Source organism: Lissotriton vulgaris, chromosome 5, assembly GCF_964263255.1.
Source record: "Lissotriton vulgaris chromosome 5, aLisVul1.2, whole genome shotgun sequence".
In the NCBI taxonomy this organism is placed as follows: domain Eukaryota; kingdom Metazoa; phylum Chordata; class Amphibia; order Caudata; family Salamandridae; genus Lissotriton; species Lissotriton vulgaris.
The window spans coordinates 2,035,104,880-2,035,127,428 of NC_141693.1; the positions used below are offsets into that span (position 1 = coordinate 2,035,104,880).

Here is a 22,549-nt window from a genome sequence, read left to right on the forward strand (position 1 = left end):
TGCTGTCCCAGCCAGGGTGGGCGGGGGGGGGGGGTATGGGTGGGGGGGCAGAGGCCTCGACCCATCCCTGCGCGGGTCTGGCCTGTGACCTGAGGGGGTGGGGAGGGGGCACTAACCGTGCCCCAGAGTGGTCCCAGCCGGGGGAGAGCCCTAGGGTGGAGTTCTGACCCCGCAGGTATGTGAACCCCTAGACTCTTGCGCTGGCATTCCATGTGCATGTGAGTGCATGTGTGCTGGATTGCATGCGTGTGAAGTGCATGTGGAGTGCATGTGAGTGCATGCGTGTGAAGTGCATGTGGAGTGCATGCATGCTGGAGTGCATGCGTGTGAAGTGCATGTGGAGTGCATGTGTGATGGAGTGCATGCGTGTGAAGTGCATGTGGAGTGTTTGTGTGCTGTAGTGCACGTGTGCTGGAGTGCATGCGGGTGAAGTGCATGTGGAGTGCATGTATGTTGGATTGCATGCGTGTGAAGTGCATGTGGAGTGCATGTGAGTGCATGCGTGTGAAGTGCATGTGAATGCATGCATGTGAAGTGCATGTAGAGTGCATGCATGTGAAGTGCGTGTGGAGTGCATCTGTGCTGGAGTGCATGCGTGTAAAGTGCATGTGGAGTGCATGTGCGCTGGAGTGCATGTGTGTGAAGTGCGTGTGGAGTGCACGTGTGCTGGAGTGCATGCGTGTGAAGTGCATGTGGAGTGCTTTGTGCTGGAGTGCATGTGTGCTGAAGTGCATGCGTGTGAAGTACGTGTGGAGTGCATGTGTGCTGGAGTGCATGCATGTGAAGTGCATGTGGAGTGCATGTGTGCTGGAGTGCATGTGTGTGAAGTGCATGTGGAGTGTTTGTGTGCTGGCCATACTGTGTTTGCGGTGGGAGTTCGAGTACTGGGGCCAGGAGGAGACTCTTCGGATTGAGGTTCCGTGAATTCTGAACCTGGGTCATAAAGGTCGTGGTTCCGTTACGATTTTGGTAACAATGAACCGTAAACAGTGAGCTCAGCAGGTATGAGTGTTTTCGTCATGTTACACCGATAGATTCACTGTGTATTTGACGATTTCGTTCTGAAACTCTTGGGTTCTATTTTGTGCATAGCAGCCATTTTGTGATTGTCCTCACATAGGCTGATGACTGTGGCCAAACGAGTCTTTAGGACACATACACCTTAGCTTGAGTTTGTGCTGACTCCTGTTTGACCTGAGCGAACTGACCCTGTTGCCTGAAGCCAACCTTGCCAAACCAGTTCTTGCCCTTTAGCTGATCAAGATTAGGATCAAAGAGCAGGACATTGTTGAGTTTATTGTACACGCACACACCCCTTTATCTTGCTTCTCATCTGTTTCTGTTCCTTCTTAATCGTCTATTTATGATGTGGGCTGCAGGCCTTTTTATTATGGGTTTTGTCCAGCTTGTCTAAAGAAGAATGTTTATCTTGGGTTTGTTTGATGATTAATTATGGGTTGGACAAACTGAAAAATGGGTGTGTCATCATGCAAATGCTTTTGTCGTGGAAACATGTGAGTGGCCAAACTGTAAATAAGGAATGTTTGCCTGAAGCACAATTTTTGGCATAAAAAGGGACGACCTGCTTTGTAAAGTTGAGCAGTCTCCTGAGAACATACACTGTGTTGTGCTTCTAGGACCTCTGTTACTGGCTGCAGCTAATAAATTTGATCTTTGACGCCACCAAGAAGTATCCTGTGTCTCTGTATGCCAAGACAGGAGAATCCGAAGACTTTGGGCGTGCCCCTGACGCCGCTGGGTTTAAATCCTGGTTCTTCAGTTGGCGCTTCCAACGTGGGGCGACTTCAGCGGTGCCGGTCCAAGCCTGGAGATCGTGAGGAGCTTCGTGTGAAAATTCTGGAGGAAGGCCTACCACTTCATCGACCCCTATATGTCGTCGTGGTCCGAAAGTCTTTGCTGTGAGGTTCCCCGCTTTCCGACGGCTACGAATGACTGCGGCCCTGACTGTCGCCCTGTCTTGGAGCCCTTTGGTGATTTGTACAGCGAGACGCTAGACGGGTCTTCTGGCGACGTCATCGATATTTCAGTTAAGTATGAGTGGAGCGTCTCCCAGTCCTTAGTTTTGTTTTGGGTATCCCCTTGGGATCTTTGATTTGGGTCTTGCAAGCTCCAAAGCCGAGGGACTCATGCATTCGCGAGGCTATCGTATTCGATATTCCCTTAAAGTTTGAAGCTAGACTAGTGAGCGAAGATGCCTGGTCTTAGCAGACTTGGAAAGATATTTTGTTGTAGTTGTAATAGGGATTCCCGATTGGAGGACTCGTGTCCGGTGCCTCCGATTGGAGCTCCGACCTATGAGCTCTATTTAAAACTTGGCGTGGGCACCATCACGTATAATGAAGTATGGATTAGATATACTAGGAAGGACGGTGTCCTCAAATGGCCCCAATATGGTAGTTATGACACAGAGATTTTACATAATCTAGAAGTTAAACTGTTCAAGAAGAAAGCCCGGCCGGCGATGTTTGACTCTTTCCCCCTATGGCGAAAGGAAGCCAAACAGAAAGAAATTAAATTGGCGAAGAGAAATAAAAGAGAGAAGGGTATTTCAATAATGCAAGCTGCTATACAGTTTAGAGATAACGAAGAAGAACAAGCGCGTGAGCAGTTGCACAGGCAACGTAAACTGGCGATAGATAAATGTTATCCAGCTTTGCCGCCTCCTCAGCAGGATGCCTCGAAGGACCTTGAGAAAGATTCTTTGATGTCACATCTATTGAGTTCGCCACCCCCTTATGTACAGAGTGCTACAGCACCTCCGCAACCTCCGGTTGCTTTGCCTCTTGTTGTCCTACAACCGCCAGCTCCCCTTCAGTTGGCTCCTATTCCTTTGGCGCAGCCTTCTGAAGGGCCGCCGACTTTGCTACCTACTCCACCTCCAATTCCTACGACTTTGTCTCCTGTACTTTCTACTTCTTCTGCTATTGTTCCTGCGTTGGTTTCCTCTCAGTCTGCTTTGTCTCCTGTTCTGTTGTCAACTTCTCCTTCTGTTCAACAGAGAATGACTGATACTGTTACTGGTCTCTTTTCTCCTCTTTTTGGGTCATTGGGTATGACCCCTGTTGCAGAGCGTAAACAATTGCGTAGCCAATTGCCTAGTTCCGATGAGCAGACAGTCTTGGATCATTTAGCGAGTAAATGGGTTACTTATCCTTTGAGGTATAATTTTGAGTCTGTTATGGATGTCTTCCATCAATGGGAAGCACCGACGCAGAGATATGTTTTTGGGACAATGTGTACTTTCCTTCGTGAAGAATGGGAAGATGGTGATTTGGGACAAACTACGTCTGAGTTGTTCCGTGTACAGTCCGAGTTTGCGAAGGGAACTATATTGGGTGTTGACGTTGAAAGAGCAGTTGTGACATTGTTGTCGTTTAGGAGTGAGTCTCCTTCTCAGCCGTTGTTTGAGCCTGATACTTCTGTTAGGAGAAAAGTGCGACAATATCCTATGAGAGAGGTTCCTCCGGTGTGGAAAGATGCAGTTCAGGCTGACGCTGGGTTGGGTATTGTAGCCGCGCCGGCTCATTTTCAGCGTGTTTGGGTACATGTTCCATGGAAGCGAGCTGAAGTTTTGGCCCTTAAGCAGACTTTGCCTGATCCTCGTAAAAATCCTGCAGGGTACTATAAGGAATTATCTCAGACTGCAGACTCATGTACTATGAATTTAGCTGACATAGACATGTTGTTTGGGAATGTTGTTCCACAGCCTTTATGGGGATTGATTCGTCATACGGCTCATGCGCAAGAGTTAGGTGATACATGGAATAATATTGGTGCCTCAGATGGCCGACAAGTTGGTGATGCTAAACCCGAGCCTCTAGTTGCAGAACTTCCTGGTAGGATAATTAATTATATGAAAACTTTGATGCCTGCTATGAGTGTAAATTGGGACAAATTGTCTGCATGTAAGCAGAAGAAAGACAAAAGTGTGTCTGATTTCTTCACTAGGTTTGAAGAAACGTTTATCGACCATAGTGGTCAGGACATGAGTACGGAAGATGGTCAACGGTTGTTTGTTGATAAGTTTGTGCATAATCTGCTTCCAGAATTGTGCACTAAGTTGAAGGATTCTGAGAGTTCTTGGGCTGTCTCTTCGTCAGCGCAGATATTGGCTACTGCCCAGTACTACGAGAATAGAGATAAGGACGAGAAAGATAGAGCCGACAAGAAGACTAAAGAATTAAAGACGAAGGTTCTTTTACAGCAAGCGTATCCGCCTTGTAATAATCAGCGTGATTATCAGCAACCTCAGCAGTATCAGAGAAACTCGCAAAGGTTCGAGTCTTCTCAACAGCATTTTCCTGTAGGCCCTAAACAGTGTGCGTATTGTAAAGAAGAGGGTCACTTCAAGAATAGTTGTCCGGTTCTGTTAGAGCGCACAAATGGTGCTTCTGGTGTGAGAGGTCGAGGTGTTCAGCAAGCTCCGCGAGGTAGAGAACATGGTGTGTCTCAGAATGCGCGTCCCTTGCCTCCACAGAATTCGATGAATAGTTTTGATCAGCAGAATGGTGTGTTTGGTAGGACGGCTCAGTACTATACTGACGATTATTACGTTGAAGGTGAGAATATGGATGGTAATGATTGCTAGGACAGCCATAGACAAAGAGAGGGAGTTGTTTCAGTTCCAGTAGATCAGAGTGGACCTTATGTTGAAGTGATTGCATCAGGTGTGTCAGAGCCTTTTCTGTTGGATACTGGTGCTGCGAAGAGTTCTATCATGCACTCTAAAACTCCCTGGCACACCTTTGTCTGGCTTAACAAATGTTTCAGTAGGTTTTTCTGGCGCCCCGGTTAGTAATCCGATTTCTAGTCCTTTGTCTCTTTCTGTTGGACCTTGTGATTTCAACGCACCACTTATTTTGACGACGGGTTGTGGTGAGAACTTGTTGGGATTAGATTTGTTGAAAAGATTGTATGCAACTCTTTATTGTTCTCCTTCAGGAGTACAGCTTACATTGGGAAAGAGAGTAATCTTTCCGATGTATTTGTCTAAAGACCGACTTCTAGCTGAATTGTCTTCTCTCCCTGATTCTCTTTGGGCTACTGGTCCTAATGATGTGGGTCTTTTGGAGATTCCACCGTATGTTGTGACGCCAAAAGCGAATGCTAAATTGCCTCTTATTCCCCAATATAGGATTTCTAGTGATGGTGAAAGAGCGCTTCTAGAGATCATTTATGATCTGATTGAGAAAGGTATGATTGAAGAAACGAGAGGTAATGTGTGCAATAGTCCAATTTTGCCTGTTCTGAAACGTACTGATTCTTCTCAGCCGCCTGTATATAGGTTTGTGATCGATCTTCACGAGGTGAATAAGATTGTAGTTCCGCAATTCCCTGTTGTACCAGATATCACTGCTTTACTGACTTTGATTACAGCTTCTGCTACTTGGTTTTCGGTGATTGACTTGAAGAATGCTTTCTTCAGCATCCCGATTGCCGAGGAGAGTAGGGATATTTTTGGCTTCTCTTTAGGAGGCCGAAGTTTCCTTTTTAAGCGCGCTCCTCAAGGCTATTGTGAGAGTCCATCCATCTATAGTCAGGCTTTGAAAACACAGCTTGATACGATTGTCTTACCTGATGGTGCTGCCCTTATTCAGTATGTCGACGATTTGTTAGTTGCTGCTGACAATGAAGAGATTTGTAAGGAGGCTACTTTGTCGTTGTTGCGTCATTTGTCTGATTTCCATCATAAGGTGTCTCTTTTGAAGTTGCAATATTGTCGACAAGAAGTAACCTACTTAGGTCACCTCTTATCGAAGGAGGGAAGAAGACTGATCCCAGAAAGAATTCAAGCTATTGCGAAAATGAGTGTGCCTACGACACAGAGAGAAGTACGCGCTTTCCTGGGTATTAAGTCGTATTGTAGACAGTGGATTCCGAATTTTTCGCTTCTTGCGAAACCTTTGATAGCTCTTACTGTTAAGGATACTCCGAATCCTATTCCTTGGACTGACGAATGTCAGAAGAGTTTTTCGGAATTACGTGATGCGTTGTGTTCGGCTCCTGTGTTGGGTACTCCCGACTACAGTAAGCCTTTTACACTCTATGTCCATGAGGGAGAGGGATGTGCATTGTCAGTTTTGACTTAACAGTTTGGCGATAAGCAACGTCCATGTGCGTATTTTTCGTCGACTTTGGATCCGGTAGCTAGAGCATTGCCGATCCGAGAGCTACAGCGGCAGCGGCTGTCTCTATTCGACAGTCTGCTGGTTTGGTAATGGACAATACGTTGATTGTAATGGTTCCACATGCAGTGGATACCTTATTGAATCGAACAAAGACACATCACTTAACTAGTGCTCGGTTGTCAGGTTACGAATTTACACTTTTAGCGAGTCATGTGCATATAAAGAGATGCAACACGTTGAATCCAGCTACGTTGTTGCTGATTTCAGTTGAGACAGATGTTTCTGAACAGCATGATTGCTTCCTTAGGACAGAGGAAGAAACGAAAGGGAGGATAGACCTTAGGGACACTCCTCTTTCAAAGTGTGATGGTACCTTATGGGTAGATGGTTCGTGCTTCAAGCTTCCGAGTGGTGATACGACTGCAGCATATGCTGTTACGACTTTGCATACGATTGTTGAAGCTGCACATATCCCACATAATTCAGCGCAAGCAGCAGAGTTGATTGCATTGACAAGAGCGTGTGTGTTGTTGAAAGGGAAACGAGTGACTGTGTACACTGATAGCCAGTATGCGTTTGGTGTGGCTCATAGTTTTGGACGATTGTGGAAAGAGCGTGGGTTCCTGACTTCGCATGGGACTAAGATTCAGCATGGTCAGTTGGTGAATGAACTTCTTGAGTCACTTACTTTGCCGTTGCAAATTGCGATTGTGAAATGCAGTGAGCATAAGAAAGTTACTAATGATGTTGGTCGTGGTAATGCTTTGCAGACAAAGTTGTGAAAGAAACTGCGAGAGATGTGATGAGTCGAATGTACGTAGCTGGTCCGGCGAGATGGGTTCCGGATAGAAGTATGTGTGAAGATACGATAGGGAGTGTGAAGTCAATTCAAGCTGAAGCTACAGAGAAAGAGTTGAGTGAATGGAGAGAAAGTAAGGGTAAATTGGATTCGAATGGTTGTTGGGTTGAGTTGTCAGAGCATCAGAGATGGTTGTTACTTGATGCGTATGTAATTCCAGTGGTTACGATGGCTCATGGAATGGCTCATATCAGTGTGAAAGGGATTTGTAAGTTGTTGGCTCCAGTATGGCAAAATGCTGGAATTCTTAAGTGTGCAGAGAATTTGGTTAAGAACTGTATGGTCTGTTTGATGTACAATCCCGGTAAGGGTACTCCAACTCCAGCTGGTCATTTTGCTCCTCCAACGTATCCGTTCGAGGTTTTGCAGCTAGATTTCATCCACATGGAGAGGTGCAACAACTTAAAGTACGTGCTCGTTGTTGTTTGTGCTTTCTCGCGATGGGTGGAAGCATACCCTTTGAAAGATAACACTGCCTTGTCCACAGCTAAAGCCCTTATTAAGGAATTTTTCCCTAGGTATGGTTTGCCGAGAATGGTCTGGAGTGACAATGGGAGTGAATTTGTGGGTCAAGTGATGAAGAGAGTTTGTGATGGGTTAGGAATAAGGCAGAAATTCCACGCTGCAAATCACCCCCAATCAGCTGGTCTGGTAGAATGCTATAACGGCACCCTTAAGCTAAAACTGGCCAAAATTCAGGCGACTTCTGGTCTTCAATGGCCTGATGCCTTGCCGTTAGCACTCCTGTCCACAAGAATGACTGTGCATTCACGAATGGGACTTATTCCATATGAGGTCGTGTTTGGTCGCCCGGCAAATATTTGGGGAGTGCCGAGGCCGACAAAATTCAGTGAGATAGAGCACCCTGTGTTGCTTGATTACCTTTATGAATTGACGGCTAACTTGACGGCTAAATTGCGTGTTTTGCATCAACAGGTTCATGATACCTTGCCACAAGCATCTGAAGATCCAGGACATGCTATCGAACCTGGATCGTGGGTCCTGATCAAGAATTTCCAGCAGACCAAGAACGAGCAGCCCCGCTGGACTGGTCCCTACTTAGTGCTTTTATCCACACGATCAGCAGTGCGAGTGCGAGGTAAAAAGAACTGGATCCACAGCGTACATTGTAAGAGGGCCCCTTTGCCTCTGCCGTACGACCGGTGGGCCCAGAAAGGACTTCCTGATTCTGAGACTGAAACCGTGCCTCGTTTTCTGCCTTTTAGCGATGCCCGTTTGATTGGAACAAACTCTGAACGACGATCTTCTTCAAGAAGCTGTGCCTCCGTCGAATCGTTTGAACACTTCTGAATCTGAGCTTTTGTTCCGAGAACAGACATTGCCTGGCAAAGAGCGTTATAATTTGCGACCGAGAGTCGTTGGACAAATAAAATAAGATTCTTCCTTTGCTATATTTGAAACTGAATTCTCTCCTCCGAGAAACTGTTTTGACCGATTTTTGTTTTTCGAACCGCCATCCGGGTTCAGCTGTAGGGTCGCGGTACCAAGTCTTTGGAGTGCAAGCCGAAGACGTTAGGTCGACGGTTCTGGTTGGTCTTTGGGCGTTCCCTGGACTGACAGACGCATTCCTTAGCGCGGAACACCCTACCGCCGCGAACAGCACGATTAGAGGATGGAGTTTTTAGAGATGGAGAGACCTGTTGAAAGAATGAGCTTTAAGAGCAAAATATGTACAGTAATGAGCAGAAAGCGTTTTTTAATATTATGTCTGGTTATGTTGCTTAGCTTAATGATGTTTCTAATAGGATATGTGACATTCTCTTTTCAAGTGACGTTTACACCCACTATGCAACCTATGCCTCCTCCTACTGTTTCTTTGCATTCTTTTCACCCTCTGCCCGAACATGAAATTGTTAGGAGAATGTAATTCGCTAATAATTCCTTTGTTCAGCTTCTGCACCCACACCAGCTAGTAGTGAACATGACTAATTGTTCGGTGTGTGGCCTTATGCCCCATACTACTGATAAAGGTATTACTTACCTGGTCCTGCCATTCAGCTACAATGGTTCCGCATTGGCATACAGAACGATGTTCATCTATGCTCATGAAGTCTATCCCCTACGTTCTGTGAAAGATAGTCCGAAGACAAGTGCTCAAGTCAAGGGTATAGTCGACATGATTAGAGGAATTAGTTCCTAAGAGACTATCCCGAGAGATGAGACACAAGCATACATTGGATGGAACGTGACTGGATATGGAGTTAGTCTGAGTGTTAACCAGCGAGCGAAAAGATCTCCTCCGATTTGGATAGTGCCCCATCAGGGTCATTATTGTCTGCAAGGTAATGGCAAGAATCCGAGAGCTCAGTTAGGGAAGAGTGTTTGCACTGAGACGTATGTTTTTGCGTCCCAGTCTTCCCCAGCGTTTCTAGCGGCTAAGGGTACCTATTTCATCTGTTACGATAGAGCGTATACATAGTTGCCCCCTGATTTCTCGGGCACATGTTTTGTCTCGTTCCTGTTGCCTTCCACGTATACAGCTGCGGCAGATTACCACAAAACGAGAGTTTTAGAGGTGTCTTCAGTAAGGAAGATACTGCAGGACAAGAATTGGGAGATATTCTGAAAGGTTTTCTGCCGTTTTGGGGACCTATGGTTAACAGCAGGAACATTCGACAGTTGACGAGAGTGGTTGAGTCCACTATAATTGAAATTGCCGGTGCCCTTAGTAACTTGACTGCTGAGCTCCAGTCGGATCGCCTTATGACTCTCCAGAACAGAGTTGCGTTAGATGTCATACTTGCAAATAGAGGAGGGGTATGTAAATTGATTCAATCGAGCTGCTGCGTTTTCATCCCAGACAACACTCCGACAGTGTACCAAGCCATTTCCAAGCTACATAAGATCTCCGAGTCTGTGCATGTGGACGAAGGAGATTGGTCGTTGATGGGATGGTTTTGGGGATTGTTATCCACTTGGGGATGGAAGATTCTGATGGTCATTGGGATGATCTTAGCTATCCTTTTCCTGTTCTGTCTTTGTGTATAGTGTGCTCCTGCTATATGTGGCCTTTTTGCTACTTTGTGTTCGAGGAGACCTGTCTAGAGAGAGTTACTAAGTACTAGGATAATGCTACAGCAACATCTTGATGATCTGATGAATATAGACCTGGATTCAGATTGACGTGAGTTTAGGTTATTGCCTATGTAAGGGCAAAAGGAGGGTCTGAGGTTCCGTGAATTCTGAACCTGTGTCATAAAGGTTATGGTTCCGTTACGATTTTGGTAACAATGAACCGTAAAACAGTGAGCTCAGCAAGCATGAGTGTTTTCGTCATGTTACACCGATGGATTCACTGTGTATTTGACGATTTCGTTCTGAACCCCTTGGGTTCTATTTTGTGCATAGCAGCCATTTTGTGATTGCCCTCACATAGGCTGATGACTGTGGCCAAATGAGTCTTTAGGACACATACACCTTAGCTTGAGTTTGTGCTGACTCCTGTTTGACCTGAGCGAACTGACCCTGTTGCCTGAAGCCAACCTTGCCAAACCAGTTCTTGCCCTTTAGCTGATCAAAATTAGGATCAAAGAGCAGGACATTGTTGAGTTTATTGTACACGCACACACCCCTTTATCTTGCTTCTCATCTGTTTCTGTTCCTTCTTTATGGTCTATTTATGATGTGGGCTGCAGGCCTTTTTATTATGGGTTTTGTCCAGCTTGTCTAAAGAAGAATGTTTATCTTGGGTTTGTTTGGTGATTAATAAGGGCTGGACAAACTGAAAAATGGGTGTGTCATCATGCAAATGCTTTTGTTGTGGAAACATGTGAGTGGCCAAACTGTAAATAAGGAATGTTTGCCTGAAGCACAATTTTTGGCATAAAAAGGGACGACCTGCTTGTAAAGTTGAGCAGTCTCCTGAGAACATACACCGTGTTGTACTTCTAGGACCTCTGTTACTGGCTGCAGCTAATAAATTTGATCTTTGACGCCACCAAGAAGTATCCTGTGTCTCTGTATGCCAAGACAGGAGAATCCGAAGACTTTGGGTGTGCCCCTGACGCCGCTGGGTTTAAATCCCGGTTCTTCAGGATGCCCGGGTTTAGCAGGCACAAGCCTGGGAATGAGGGTGGCTTCCTGGCGGGTAGGGGGGGGGGGCTGCCCGCATTCCTGTGGCAGGAGGGTGGAGAGAGGGAAGTGGAGTTTGGAGAGAGGGAAGTGGAGGGTGGAGAGAGGGAAGTGGAGAGTGGAGAGAGGGAAGTGGAGGTTGGTGAGAGAGAAGTGGAGGGTGGAGAGAGGGAAGTGGAGGGTGGAGAGAGGGAAGTGGAGGTTGGAGAGAGGGAAGTGGAGGATGGAGAGAGGTGGAGGGTGGAGAGAGGGAAGTGGAGGGTGGAGAGAGGGAAGTGGAAGGTGGAGATAGGGAAGTGGAGAGTGGAGAGAGGGAAGTGGAGGATGGAGAGAGGGAAGTGGAGGGTGGAGAGAGGTGGAGGATGGAGAGAGAGAAGTGGAGGATGGAGAGAGGGAGGGAAGTGGAGGGTGGAGAGAGGGAGGGAAGTGGAGGGCGGAGAGAGGGAAGTGGAGGGTGGAGAGAGGTGGAAGATGGAGAGAGGGAAGTGGAGGATGGAGAGATGCCACCAACATCTCCCACACTCACTCTCTGCCGCCAACGCCTCCCCCACTCACTCTCTCCCACCAAACGCCTACCCCACTCACTCTCTGCCACCAACACCTCCCACATTCACTCTCTCCCACCAAACGCCTCCCCCACTCACTCTCTGCCACCAACACCTCCCACATTCACTCTCTGCCACCAACGCCTCCCACACTCACCCACTGCCACCAACGCCTCCCACACTCACCCACTGCCACCAACGCCTCCCACATTCACTCTCTCCCACCAAACGCCTCCCCCACTCACTCTCTGCCACCAACACCTCCCACATTCACTCTCTCCCACCAAACGCCTCCCCCACTCACTCTCTGCCACCAACACCTCCCACATTCACTCTCTCCCACCAAACGCCTCCCCCACTCACTCTCTGCCATCAACGCCTCCCACATTCACTCTCTCCCACCAAACACCTCCCCCACTCACTCTGCCACCAACGCCTCCCCCACTCACTCACTGCCACCAACACCTCCCACTCTCAATCTCTGCCACCAACACCTCCCACACTCACTCTGCGCCACCAACACCTCCCACACTCACTCTCTGCCACCAACCCCTCCCTCACTCAATCTCTGCCACCAACACCTCCCACACTCACTCTCTGCCACCAACCCCTCCCCCACTCAATCTCTGCCACCAACACCTCACACACTCACTCCATGCCACCAATGCCTCCCACACTCACTCTCTGCCACCAACCCCTCTCCACTCAATCTCTGCTGCCAACCCCTCCCACGCTCACTCTCTGCCACCAACCACTCCCACACTCACTCTCTGCGACCAACGCCTCCCCCACTCACTCTCTGCCACCAACACCTCCCACACTCACTCTCTCCCAACAAACGTCTCCCCCACTCACTCTCTGCCACCAACCCCTCCCACACTCACTCTCTGCCACCAACACCTCCCACACTCACTCTCTCCCAACAAACGTCTCCCCCACTCACTCTCTGCCACCAACCCCTCCCCCACTCACTCTGCAGTGTAACATGGCGGGAGAGAAGGACATTGGCTGGGCGCGGTCACGTGTGACAGACACCTTAAGGCAAAGAAAAACCACTCCATTCCCAAACTAAACAGCCCAGTGTCAGGTGGGTTGAGACTGGGGTGGAGAGAAGAGTCGGGCGCTCACCCTTCGGGTGGTGCAGTGCGGTGGTTTGCAGTGCAGTGGTGTGCTGTGCAGTGGTGTGCTGTGCAGTGCAGTGGTGTGCTGTGCAGTGGTTTGCTGTGCAGTGGTGCGCTTTGCAGTGCAGTGGTGTGCTGTGCAGTGGTTTGCAGTGCAGTGGTGTGCTGTGCAGTGGTGTGCTGTGCAGTGCAGTGGTGTGCTGTGCAGTGGTTTGCTGTGCAGTGGTGCGCTTTGCAGTGCAGGGCAGTGGTGTGCTGTGCAGTGGTGTGCTGTGCAGTGCGGTGCTGTGCTTTGCAGTGCAGTGCAGTGGTGTGCTGTGCTGTGCAGTGCAGTTATGTGCTGTGCAGTGGTGTGCTGTGCAGTGCAGTGGTCTGCTGTGCTGTGCTGTGCAGTGCAGTGCAGTGGTATGCAGTGCAGTGCAGTGCAGTCGTATGCTGTGCAGTGATGTGTAGTACAGTGCTGTGCTGTGCAGTGCAGTGCAGTGGTATGCAGTGCAGTGCAGTGCAGTCGTATGCTGTGCAGTGATGTGTAGTACAGTGCTGTGCTGTGCTGTGCAGTGGTGTGCTGTGCAGTGCGGTGCAGTGCAGTGGTATGCTGTGCAGTGCGGTGCAGTGCAGTGGTATGCTGTGCAGTGCAGTGCAGTGCAGTGGTATGCTGTGCAGTGCAGTGCAGTGCAGTGCAGTCGTATGCTGTGCAGTGATGTGTAGTGCAGTGCTGTGCTGTGCAGTGAGGGTGCAGTGGTGTGCTGTGCTGTGCTGTGCAGTGCAGTGGTATGCTGTGCAGTGATGTGTAGTACAGTGCTGTGCTGTGCTGTGCAGTGGTATGCTGTGCAGTGCGGTGCAGTGCAGTGGTATGCTGTGCAGTGCGGTGCAGTGCAGTGGTATGCTGTGCAGTGCAGTGCAGTGCAGTGCAGTGCAGTGGTATGCTGTGCAGTGATGTGTAGTGCAGTGCTGTGCTGTGCAGTGCTGTGCTGTGCAGTGCTGCTTACTTACGATGAGCCCAGGGACTCCACTCGGACCAGGGGCGCCCAGTTCTCCCTAAAAGGAAAGAAAGAAACAACATTACAGATAAAAGTGACTGGAAAGTGGCGGCCTGTTCAGTGGGTTCGCGGAGCCGCCCCCTGCCCCCCCCCCCCCCCCCCCCGTCCTAATGAAAGCGCTACACACAAGGCTCCTTGTTCGAAGCGCTGCGCCTCTGGGAGGGATGAAGGGGCCAGTGTGCGGCGGAGGACAGAGGGAGGGTGAGCGGAGAGGGCAACTCGGGGAGGAACCGAGAGGCAGAGGAGCCGACCCCGGGGCGGGCAGGTCAGGCGCAGGGAGTGTGGGGCAGCAGGGGTGTGAGGGGCGGGGGGGGGGGGGGCAGGGGGGCAGGCACAGAAGAGACCTTAGAAAGACCGGCCATGGGCAGGTAGAGGTTCAACAACATCTGAGGGTGAGAGGGCAGACCAGACCCTCCCCCCCCCCATATTATACCCCCCCCCCCCCCCTTTCGCGTGAAGTCAGAGGAACACACTTGGAAGCCTTGGAGGAAGTCCGAGGCTTCAGACACCGGACCCGGGGATCCTTGCAGACCTCCCAGGCTGCCCTCAAAGAACCTCGGCCAAGGGCGGGTCTGTGCCAAGGCCCGGGGGCTCTGAAGGGCTCGAAGAGTCCAACCCGAGTCATACTGAGGCACAGCTGCCCCCTGAGGGTCTGCAGGGTTCTTGTATCCTGTCTAAGTCACAGTGAGGCTCTGTAGGGTTCCTGTGTCCCGCCTGAGTCACACTGAGGCTCTGTAGGGTTCCTGTGTCCCGCCTGAGTTACAATGAGGTTCTCCAGGGATCCTCTGTCCCGCCTGAGTCACACTGAGGCTCTGCAGGGTTCCTGTGTCCTGCCTGAGTCACACTGAGGCTCTGTAGGGTTCCTGTGCCCTGCCTGAGTCACACTGAGGCACTGGTGACTCCTGGGGCACAGTTGCTCGTGAGACTCTCGAGGGTTCCTGTGTCGTACCAGAGTCACAATAAGGCTCTGCAGGGTTCCTATTGTCCTACCTGAGTCATACTGAGGCTCTGCAGGGTTTCCTGTGGCCTGCGTAAGTCACACTGAGGCTCTGCAGGCTTCCTGTGTCCCGCCTGAGTCACACTGAGGCTCTGCAGGGTTTCATGTGTCCTGCCTGAGTCACACTGAGGCTCTGCAGGCTTCCTGTGTCCCGCCTGAGTCACACTGAGACTCTGCAGGGTTCCTGTGCCCCGCCAGAATCACACTGATGCTCTACAGGGTTTCATGTGTCCTGCCTGAGTCACACTGAGGCTCTGCAGGCTTCCTGTGTCCTGCCTGAGTCACACTGATGCACTGGAGCCCCCTGAGGCTCTGCAGGGTTTCAGGTGTCCTGCCTGAGTCACATTGAGGCTCTGCAGGCTTCCTGTGTCCCGCCTGAGTCACACTGAGGCTCTCCAGGGTTCCTGTGTCCCGCCTGAGTCACACTGAGGCTCTGTAGTGTTCCTGTGTCCTGCCTGAGTCACACTGAGTCTCTGTAGGGTTCCTGTGTCCTGCCTGAGTCACACTGAGGCTCTGTAGGGTTCCTGTGTCCTGCCTGAGTCACACTGAGGCTCTGCAGGGTTTCATGTGTCCTGCCTGAGTCACACTGAGTCCCTGTAGGGATCCTCTGTCCCGCCTGAGTCACACTGAGGCTCTGCAGGGTTTCTGTGTCCCGCCTGAGTCACACTGAGTCTCTGTAGGGTTCCTGTGTCCTGCCTGAGTCACACTGAGGCTCTGTAGGGTTCCTGTGTCCCGCCTGAGTCACACTTAGGCTCTGTAGGGTTCCTGTGTCCCGCCTGAGTCACATTGATGCACTGGTGCCCCCTGAGGCTCTGCAGGGTTTCCTGTGTCCCACCTGAGTCGCACTGAGGCTCTCCAGGATTCCTGTGTCCCGCCTGAGTCACACTGAGGCTCTGTAGTGTTCCTGTGTCCTGCCTGAGTCACACTGAGGCTCTGTAGGGTTCCTGTATCCTGCCTGAGTCACAATGAGGCTCTGTAGGGTTCCTGTGTCCTGCCTGAGTCACACTGAGGCTCTGCAGAATTCCTAGTGTCCAGCCTGAATCACGCTGAGTCTCTGTAGGGTTCATGTGTCCTGCCTGAGTCACACTGAGGCTCTGTAGGGTTCCTGTGTCCCGCCTGAGTCACACTGAGACTCTGCAGGGTTTCTGTGTCCCGCCTGAGTCACACTGAGGCTCTGTAATGTTCCTGTGTCCTGCCTGAGTCACACTGAGGCTCTGCAGGGCTCCTATTGTCCTACCTGAGTCATACTGAGGCTCTGCAGAGTTTCCTGTGTCCTGCCTGAGTCACACTGAGTCTCTGTAGGGTTCCTGTGTCCTGCCTGAGTCACACTGAGGCTCTGTAGGGTTCCTGTGTCCTGCCTGAGCCACACTGAGGCTCTGCAGGGTTTCATGTGTCCTGCCTGAGTCACACTGAGGCTCTGTAGGGTTCCTGTGTCCCGCCTGAGTCACACTGAGACTCTGCAGGGTTTCTGTGTCCCGCCAGAGTCACATTGATGCACTGGTGCCCCCTGAGGCTCTGCAGGGTTTCCTGTGTCCCACCTGAGTCACACTGAGGCTCTCCAGGGTTCCTGTGTCCCGCCTGAGTCACACTGAGGCTCTGTAGTGTTCCTGTGTCCTGCCTGAGTCACACTGAGGCTTTGTAGGGGTTCCTGTATCCTGCCTGAGTCACACCGAGGCTCTGTAGGGTTTCCTGTGTCCCACCTGAGTCACACTGAGGCTCTGCAGGCTTCCTGTGTCCCGCCTGAGTCACACTGAGGCTCTGTAGGGTTCCTGTGTCCTGCCTGAATCCCACTGAGTCTCTGTAGGGTTCATGTGTCCTGCCTGAGTCACACTGAGGCTCTGTAGGGTTCCTGTGTCCCGCCTGAGTCACACTGAGACTCTGCAGGGTTTCTGTGTCCCGCCAGAGTCACATTGATGCACTGGTGCCCCCTGAGGCTCTGCAGGGTTTCCTGTGTCCCACCTGAGTCACACTGAGGCTCTGTAGTGTTCCTGTGTCCTGCCTGAGTCAAACTGAGGCTCTGCAGGGTTCCTATTGTCCTACCTGAGTCACACTGAGGCTCTCCAGGGTTCTTGTGTCCCGCCTGAGTCACACTGAGGCTCTGTAGTGTTCCTGTGTCCTGCCTGAGTCACACTGAAGCTCTGTAGGGTTCCTGTGTCCTGCCTGAGTCACACTGAGTCTCTGTAGGGTTCCTGTGTCCTGCCTGAGTCACACTGAGGCTCTGTAGGGTTCCTGTGTCCTGCCTGAGTCACACTGAGGTTCTGCAGGGTTCCTCTCTCCTGCCTGAGTCACATTGAGGCTCTGCAGGGTTCCTCTGTCCTGCCTGAGTCACACTGAGGCTCTGTAGGGTTCTTGTGTCCCGCCTGAGTCACACCGAGGCTCTGCAGGGTTCTTGTGTCCTGCCTGAGTCACTGTGAGGCTCTGCAGGGTTCCTCTGTCCTGCCTGAGTCACACTTAGACTCTGCAGGGTTCCTCTGTCCTGCCTGAATCACACCGAGGCTCTGTAGGGATCTTCTGTCACGCCTGAGTCACACTGAGGCTCTGCAGGGTTCCTGAGTCCCGCCTGAGTTACAGTGAGGCTCTGCAGGGTTCCTCTGTCCTGCCTGAGTCGCACTGAGGTTCTGCAGGGTTCCTCTGTCCTGCCTGAGTTACAATGAGGTTCTCCAGGGATCCTCTGTCCCGCCTGAGTCACACTGAGGCTCTGCAGGGTTCCTGTGTCCTGCCTGAGTCACACTGAGGCTCTGTAGGGTTCCTGTGCCCTGCCTGAGTCACACTGAGGCTCTGCAGGGTTCCTATTGTCCTATCTGAGTCATACTGAGGCTCTGCAGAGTTTCCTGTGGCCTGACTAAGTCACACTGAGGCTCTGCAGGGTTCCTCTGTCCTGCCTAAGTCACTCTGAAGCTCTGTAGGGTTCCTGTGTCCTGCCTGAGTCATACTGAGGCTCTGCAGGGTTTCCTGTGGCCTGCGTAAGTCACACTGAGGCTCTGCAGGCTTCCTGTGTCCCGCCTGAGTCACACTGAGGCTCTGCAGGGTTTCATGTGTCCTGCCTGAGTCACACTGAGGCTCTGCAGGCTTCATGTGTCCCGCCTGAGTCACACTGAGACTCTGCAGGGTTCCTGTGCCCCGCCAGAGTCACACTGATGCTCTGCAGGGTTTCATGTGTCCTGCCTGAGTCACACTGAGGCTCTGCAGGCTTCCTGTGTCCTGCCTGAGTCACACTGATGCACTGGAGCCCCCTGAGGCTCTGCAGGGTTTCAGGTGTCCTGCCTGAGTCACATTGAGGCTCTGCAGGCTTCCTGTGTCCCGCCTGAGTCACACTGAGGCTCTCCAGGGTTTCTGTGTCCCGCCTGAGTCACACTGAGGCTCTGTAGTGTTCCTGTGTCCTGCCTGAGTCACACTGAGTCTCTGTAGGGTTCCTGTGTCCTGCCTGAGTCACACTGAGGCTCTGTAGGGATCCTCTGTCCCGCCTGAGTCACACTGAGGCTCTGCAGGGTTTCTGTGTCCCGCCTGAGTCACACTGAGGCTCTGCAGGGTTTCTGTGTCCTGCCTGAGTCACACTGAGGCTCTGTAGGGTTCCCGTGTCCCGCCTGAGTCACACTGAGGCTCTGTAGGGTTCCTGTGTCCCGCCTGAGTCACATTGATGCACTGGTGCCCCCTGAGGCTCTGCAGGGTTTCCTGTGTCCCACCTGAGTCACACTGAGGCTCTCCAGGATTCCTGTGTCCCGCCTGAGTCACACTGAGGCTCTGTAGTGTTCCTGTGTCCTGCCTGAGTCACACTGAGGCTCTGTAGGGTTCCTGTATCCTGCCTGAGTCACAATGAGGCTCTGTAGGGTTCCTGTGTCCTGCCTGAGTCACACTGAGGCTCTGCAGAATTCCTAGTGTCCAGCCTGAATCACGCTGAGTCTCTGTAGGGTTCATGTGTCCTGCCTGAGTCACACTGAGGCTCTGTAGGGTTCCTGTGTCCCGCCTGAGTCACACTGAGACTCTGCAGGGTTTCTGTGTCCCGCCTGAGTCACACTGAGGCTCTGTAATGTTCCTGTGTCCTGCCTGAGTCACACTGAGGCTCTGCAGGGCTCCTATTGTCCTACCTGAGTCATACTGAGGCTCTGCAGAGTTTCCTGTGTCCTGCCTGAGTCACACTGAGTCTCTGTAGGGTTCCTGTGTCCTGCCTGAGTCACACTGAGGCTCTGTAGGGTTCCTGTGTCCTGCCTGAGTCACACTGAGGCTCTGCAGGGTTTCATGTGTCCTGCCTGAGTCACACTGAGGCTCTGTAGGGTTCCTGTGTCCCGCCTGAGTCACACTGAGACTCTGCAGGGTTTCTGTGTCCCGCCAGAGTCACATTGATGCACTGGTGCCCCCCTGAGGCTCTGCAGGGTTTCCTGTGTCCCACCTGAGTCACACTGAGGCTCTCCAGGGTTCCTGTGTCCCGCCTGAGTCACACTGAGGCTCTGTAGTGTTCCTGTGTCCTGCCTGAGTCACACTGAGGCTTTGTAGGGGTTCCTGTATCCTGCCTGAGTCACACTGAGGCTCTGTAGGGTTTCCTGTGTCCCACCTGAGTCACACTGAGGCTCTGCAGGCTTCCTGTGTCCCGCCTGAGTCACACTGAGGCTCTGTAGGGTTCCTGTGTCCTGCCTGAATCACACTGAGTCTCTGTAGGGTTCATGTGTCCTGCCTGAGTCACACTGAGGCTCTGTAGGGTTCCTGTGTCCCGCCTGAGTCACACTGAGACTCTGCAGGGTTTCTGTGTCCCGCCAGAGTCACATTGATGCACTGGTGCCCCCTGAGGCTCTGCAGGGTTTCCTGTGTCCCACCTGAGTCACACTGAGGCTCTGTAGTGTTCCTGTGTCCTGCCTGAGTCACACTGAGGCTCTGCAGGGTTCCTATTGTCCTACCTGAGTCACACTGAGGCTCTCCAGGGTTCTTGTGTCCCGCCTGAGTCACACTGAGGCTCTGTAGTGTTCCTGTGTCCTGCCTGAGTCACACTGAGGCTCTGAAGGGTTCCTATTGTCCTACCTGAGTCATACTGAGGCTCTGCAGAGTTTCCTGTGGCCTGACTAAGTCACACTGAGGCTCTGCAGGGTTCCTCTGTCCTGCCTGAGTCACACTGAAGCTCTGTAGGGTTCCTGTGTCCTGCCTGAGTCACACTGAGGCTCTGTAGGGTTCCTGTGTCCTGCCTGAGTCACACTGAGGCTCCGCAGAATTCCTAGTGTCCAGCCTGAATCACACTGAGGCACTGCAGGGCTCCTGTGTCCAGCCTGAATCACACTGAGGCACTGCAGGGTTCCTCTGTCCTGCCTGAGTCACACTGAGTCTCTGTAGGGTTCCTGTGTCCTGCCTGAGTCACACTGAGTCTCTGTAGGGTTCCTGTGTCCTGCCTGAGTCACACTGAGGCTCTGTAGGGTTCCTGTGTCCTGCCTGAGTCACACTGAGGCACTGCAGGGCTCCTGTGTCCTGCCTGAGTCACACTGAGGCACTGCAGGGCTCCTGTGTCCTGCCTGAGTCACACTGAGGTGCCGACCCTCTGGCTCTGATTCTTCCTATCACCCTTAAACCCACACAGGCTCTGCTGGCCATGGAGCACCTCAGGGTTCCTGTGTCCTGCCTGAGTTACACTGAGGCTCCGTAGGCTTCCTAGTGTCCAGCCTGAGTCACACTGCGGCGCTGCAGGGTTCCTAGTGTCCTGCTTGAGTCACACCGAGGCTCTGAAGGGTTTCTAGTGTCCAGCCTGAGTCACAATGAGGCTCTGTAGGGTCTGTAGTGTCCTGACTGAGTCACACTGAGGCTCTGTAGGGTTCCTGTGTCCTGCCTGAGTCACACCGAGGCGCTCCAGGGTTCCTAGTGTCCTGTCTGAGTGACACTGAGGTTCTTCAGGGTTCCTAGTGTCCTGGCTGAGTCACACTGAGGCTCTGTAGGGTCCGTAGTGTCCTGACTGAGTCGCACTGAGGCTCTGTAGGGTTCCTGTGTCCTGCCTGAGTCACATCGAGGCGCTCCAGGGTTCCTAGTGTCCTGTCTGAGTCACACTGAGGTTCTGCAGGGCTTCTCTGTCCTGCCTGAGTCACACTGAGGCTCCGTAGCGTTCCAAGTGTCCTGCCTGAGTCACAATGAGGCTCTGCAGAGTTCCCAGTTTCCTGCCTGAGTCACACTGAGGTGCTGGCCCTCCAGCTCTGGAGGCTTCTTATCACCCAGACTCTCACCGAGGGCGGCACAGCTGCCCCTGGGGCTCTGCAGGGTTCCTGTGTCCTGCCTGAGTCACACGGAGGCTCTGAGACAACAGAGCAGACCACTCCCAGCCACGTGACACAGCTGAACATTCCATGCTACAACAGAGCAGCCCACTGCCAGCCATGTGACACAGCAGAATATCCCATACTGCAAAAGAAGAGACCACACAGTGGCTTGCTACGAGAGAAGGACATCCTATGCTGTAAAGGAGCAGACAACTCCGAGCCATGTGACACAGCTGAACATTCCATGCTGCAACAGAGCAGCCAACTCCCAGCCATGTGACACAGCTGAACATTCCATGCTGCAACAGAGCAGCCAACTCCCAGCCATGTGACACAGCTGAACATTCCATGCTGCAACAGAGCAGCCAACTCCCAGCCATGTGACACAGCTGAACATTCCATGCAGCAACAGAGCAGCCAACTCCCAGCCATGTGACACAGCTGAACATTCCATGCTGCAACAGAGCAGCCCACTCCTAGCCACGTGGCACAACAGAACATTCCATGCTGCAACAGAGCAGCCCACTCCCAGCCATGTGACACAGCAGAACATTTCATGCTGAAAGAGAGCAGCCCACTCCCAGCTATGTGAAACAGCAGAACATTCCAAGCTAGAACAGAGCAGCCCACTCCTTGCTGTTTGACACAGCAGAACATTCCATGCTGCAACAGAGAAACCCACTCCATACTATGTGACACAGCAGAACATTCCTTGCCTGAACAGAGCAGCCCACTCCCTGCCTTGTGACACAGAAGAACGTTCAATGCTGCAACAGAGCAGACCTTTCCCAGCCATGTGACACAGCAGAACATTCCATGCTACAACAGAGCAACCCGCTCCCAGCCATGTGAAACAGCTGAACATTCCATGCTGCAACAGAGCAGCCCACTCCCTGCTATGTGACACAGCAGAACATTCCACACTAGTACAGAGCACCCACTCCCAGCCATGTGACACAGCAGAACATTCCATGCTGCAACTGAGCAGCCCACTCCCAGCCATGTGATGCAGCAGAACATTCCATGATGCAACAGAGCAGCTCACTCCCTGCTATGTGACACAGCAGAACATTCCATGCTGCAACAGAGCAGTCCACTCCCATCCATGTGACACAGCAGAACATTCCATGCTGCAACAGAGCATCCCACTCCCTGCTATGTGACACAGCTGAACATTCCATGCTGGAACAGAGCAACCCACTCCCTGCCGTGTGACACAGCAGAACATTCCATGCTGCAACAGAGCAGCCCACTCCCAGCCATGTGACACAGCAGAACATTCCATGCTGCAACAGAGCAGCCCACTCCCAGCTATGTGAAACAGCAGAACATTCCAAGCTAGAACAGAGCAGCCCACTCCTTGCTGTTTGACACAGCAGAACATTCCATGCTGCAACAGAGAAACCCACTCCATACTATGTGACACAGCAGAACATTCCTTGCTCGAACAGAGCAGCCCACTCCCTGCCTTGTGACACAGAAGAACGTTCAATGCTGCAACAGAGCAGACCTTTCCCAGCCA

At 51.8% G+C, this 22,549-nt stretch overlaps 1 protein-coding gene across 1 annotated transcript in view; it reads right to left on the minus strand.

Moving 5' to 3' along the window:
- Positions 1 to 22,549, minus strand: part of COL27A1 (collagen type XXVII alpha 1 chain) — a 1,047,548-nt gene that overhangs the window by 774,212 nt on the left and 250,787 nt on the right. Inside the window, exon 10 of the mRNA XM_086924958.1 lies at positions 13,760 to 13,804. Within this exon, the coding sequence (XP_086781084.1) occupies positions 13,760 to 13,804 (45 nt within the window). The remainder of the gene's footprint in view (positions 1 to 13,759; positions 13,805 to 22,549) is intronic.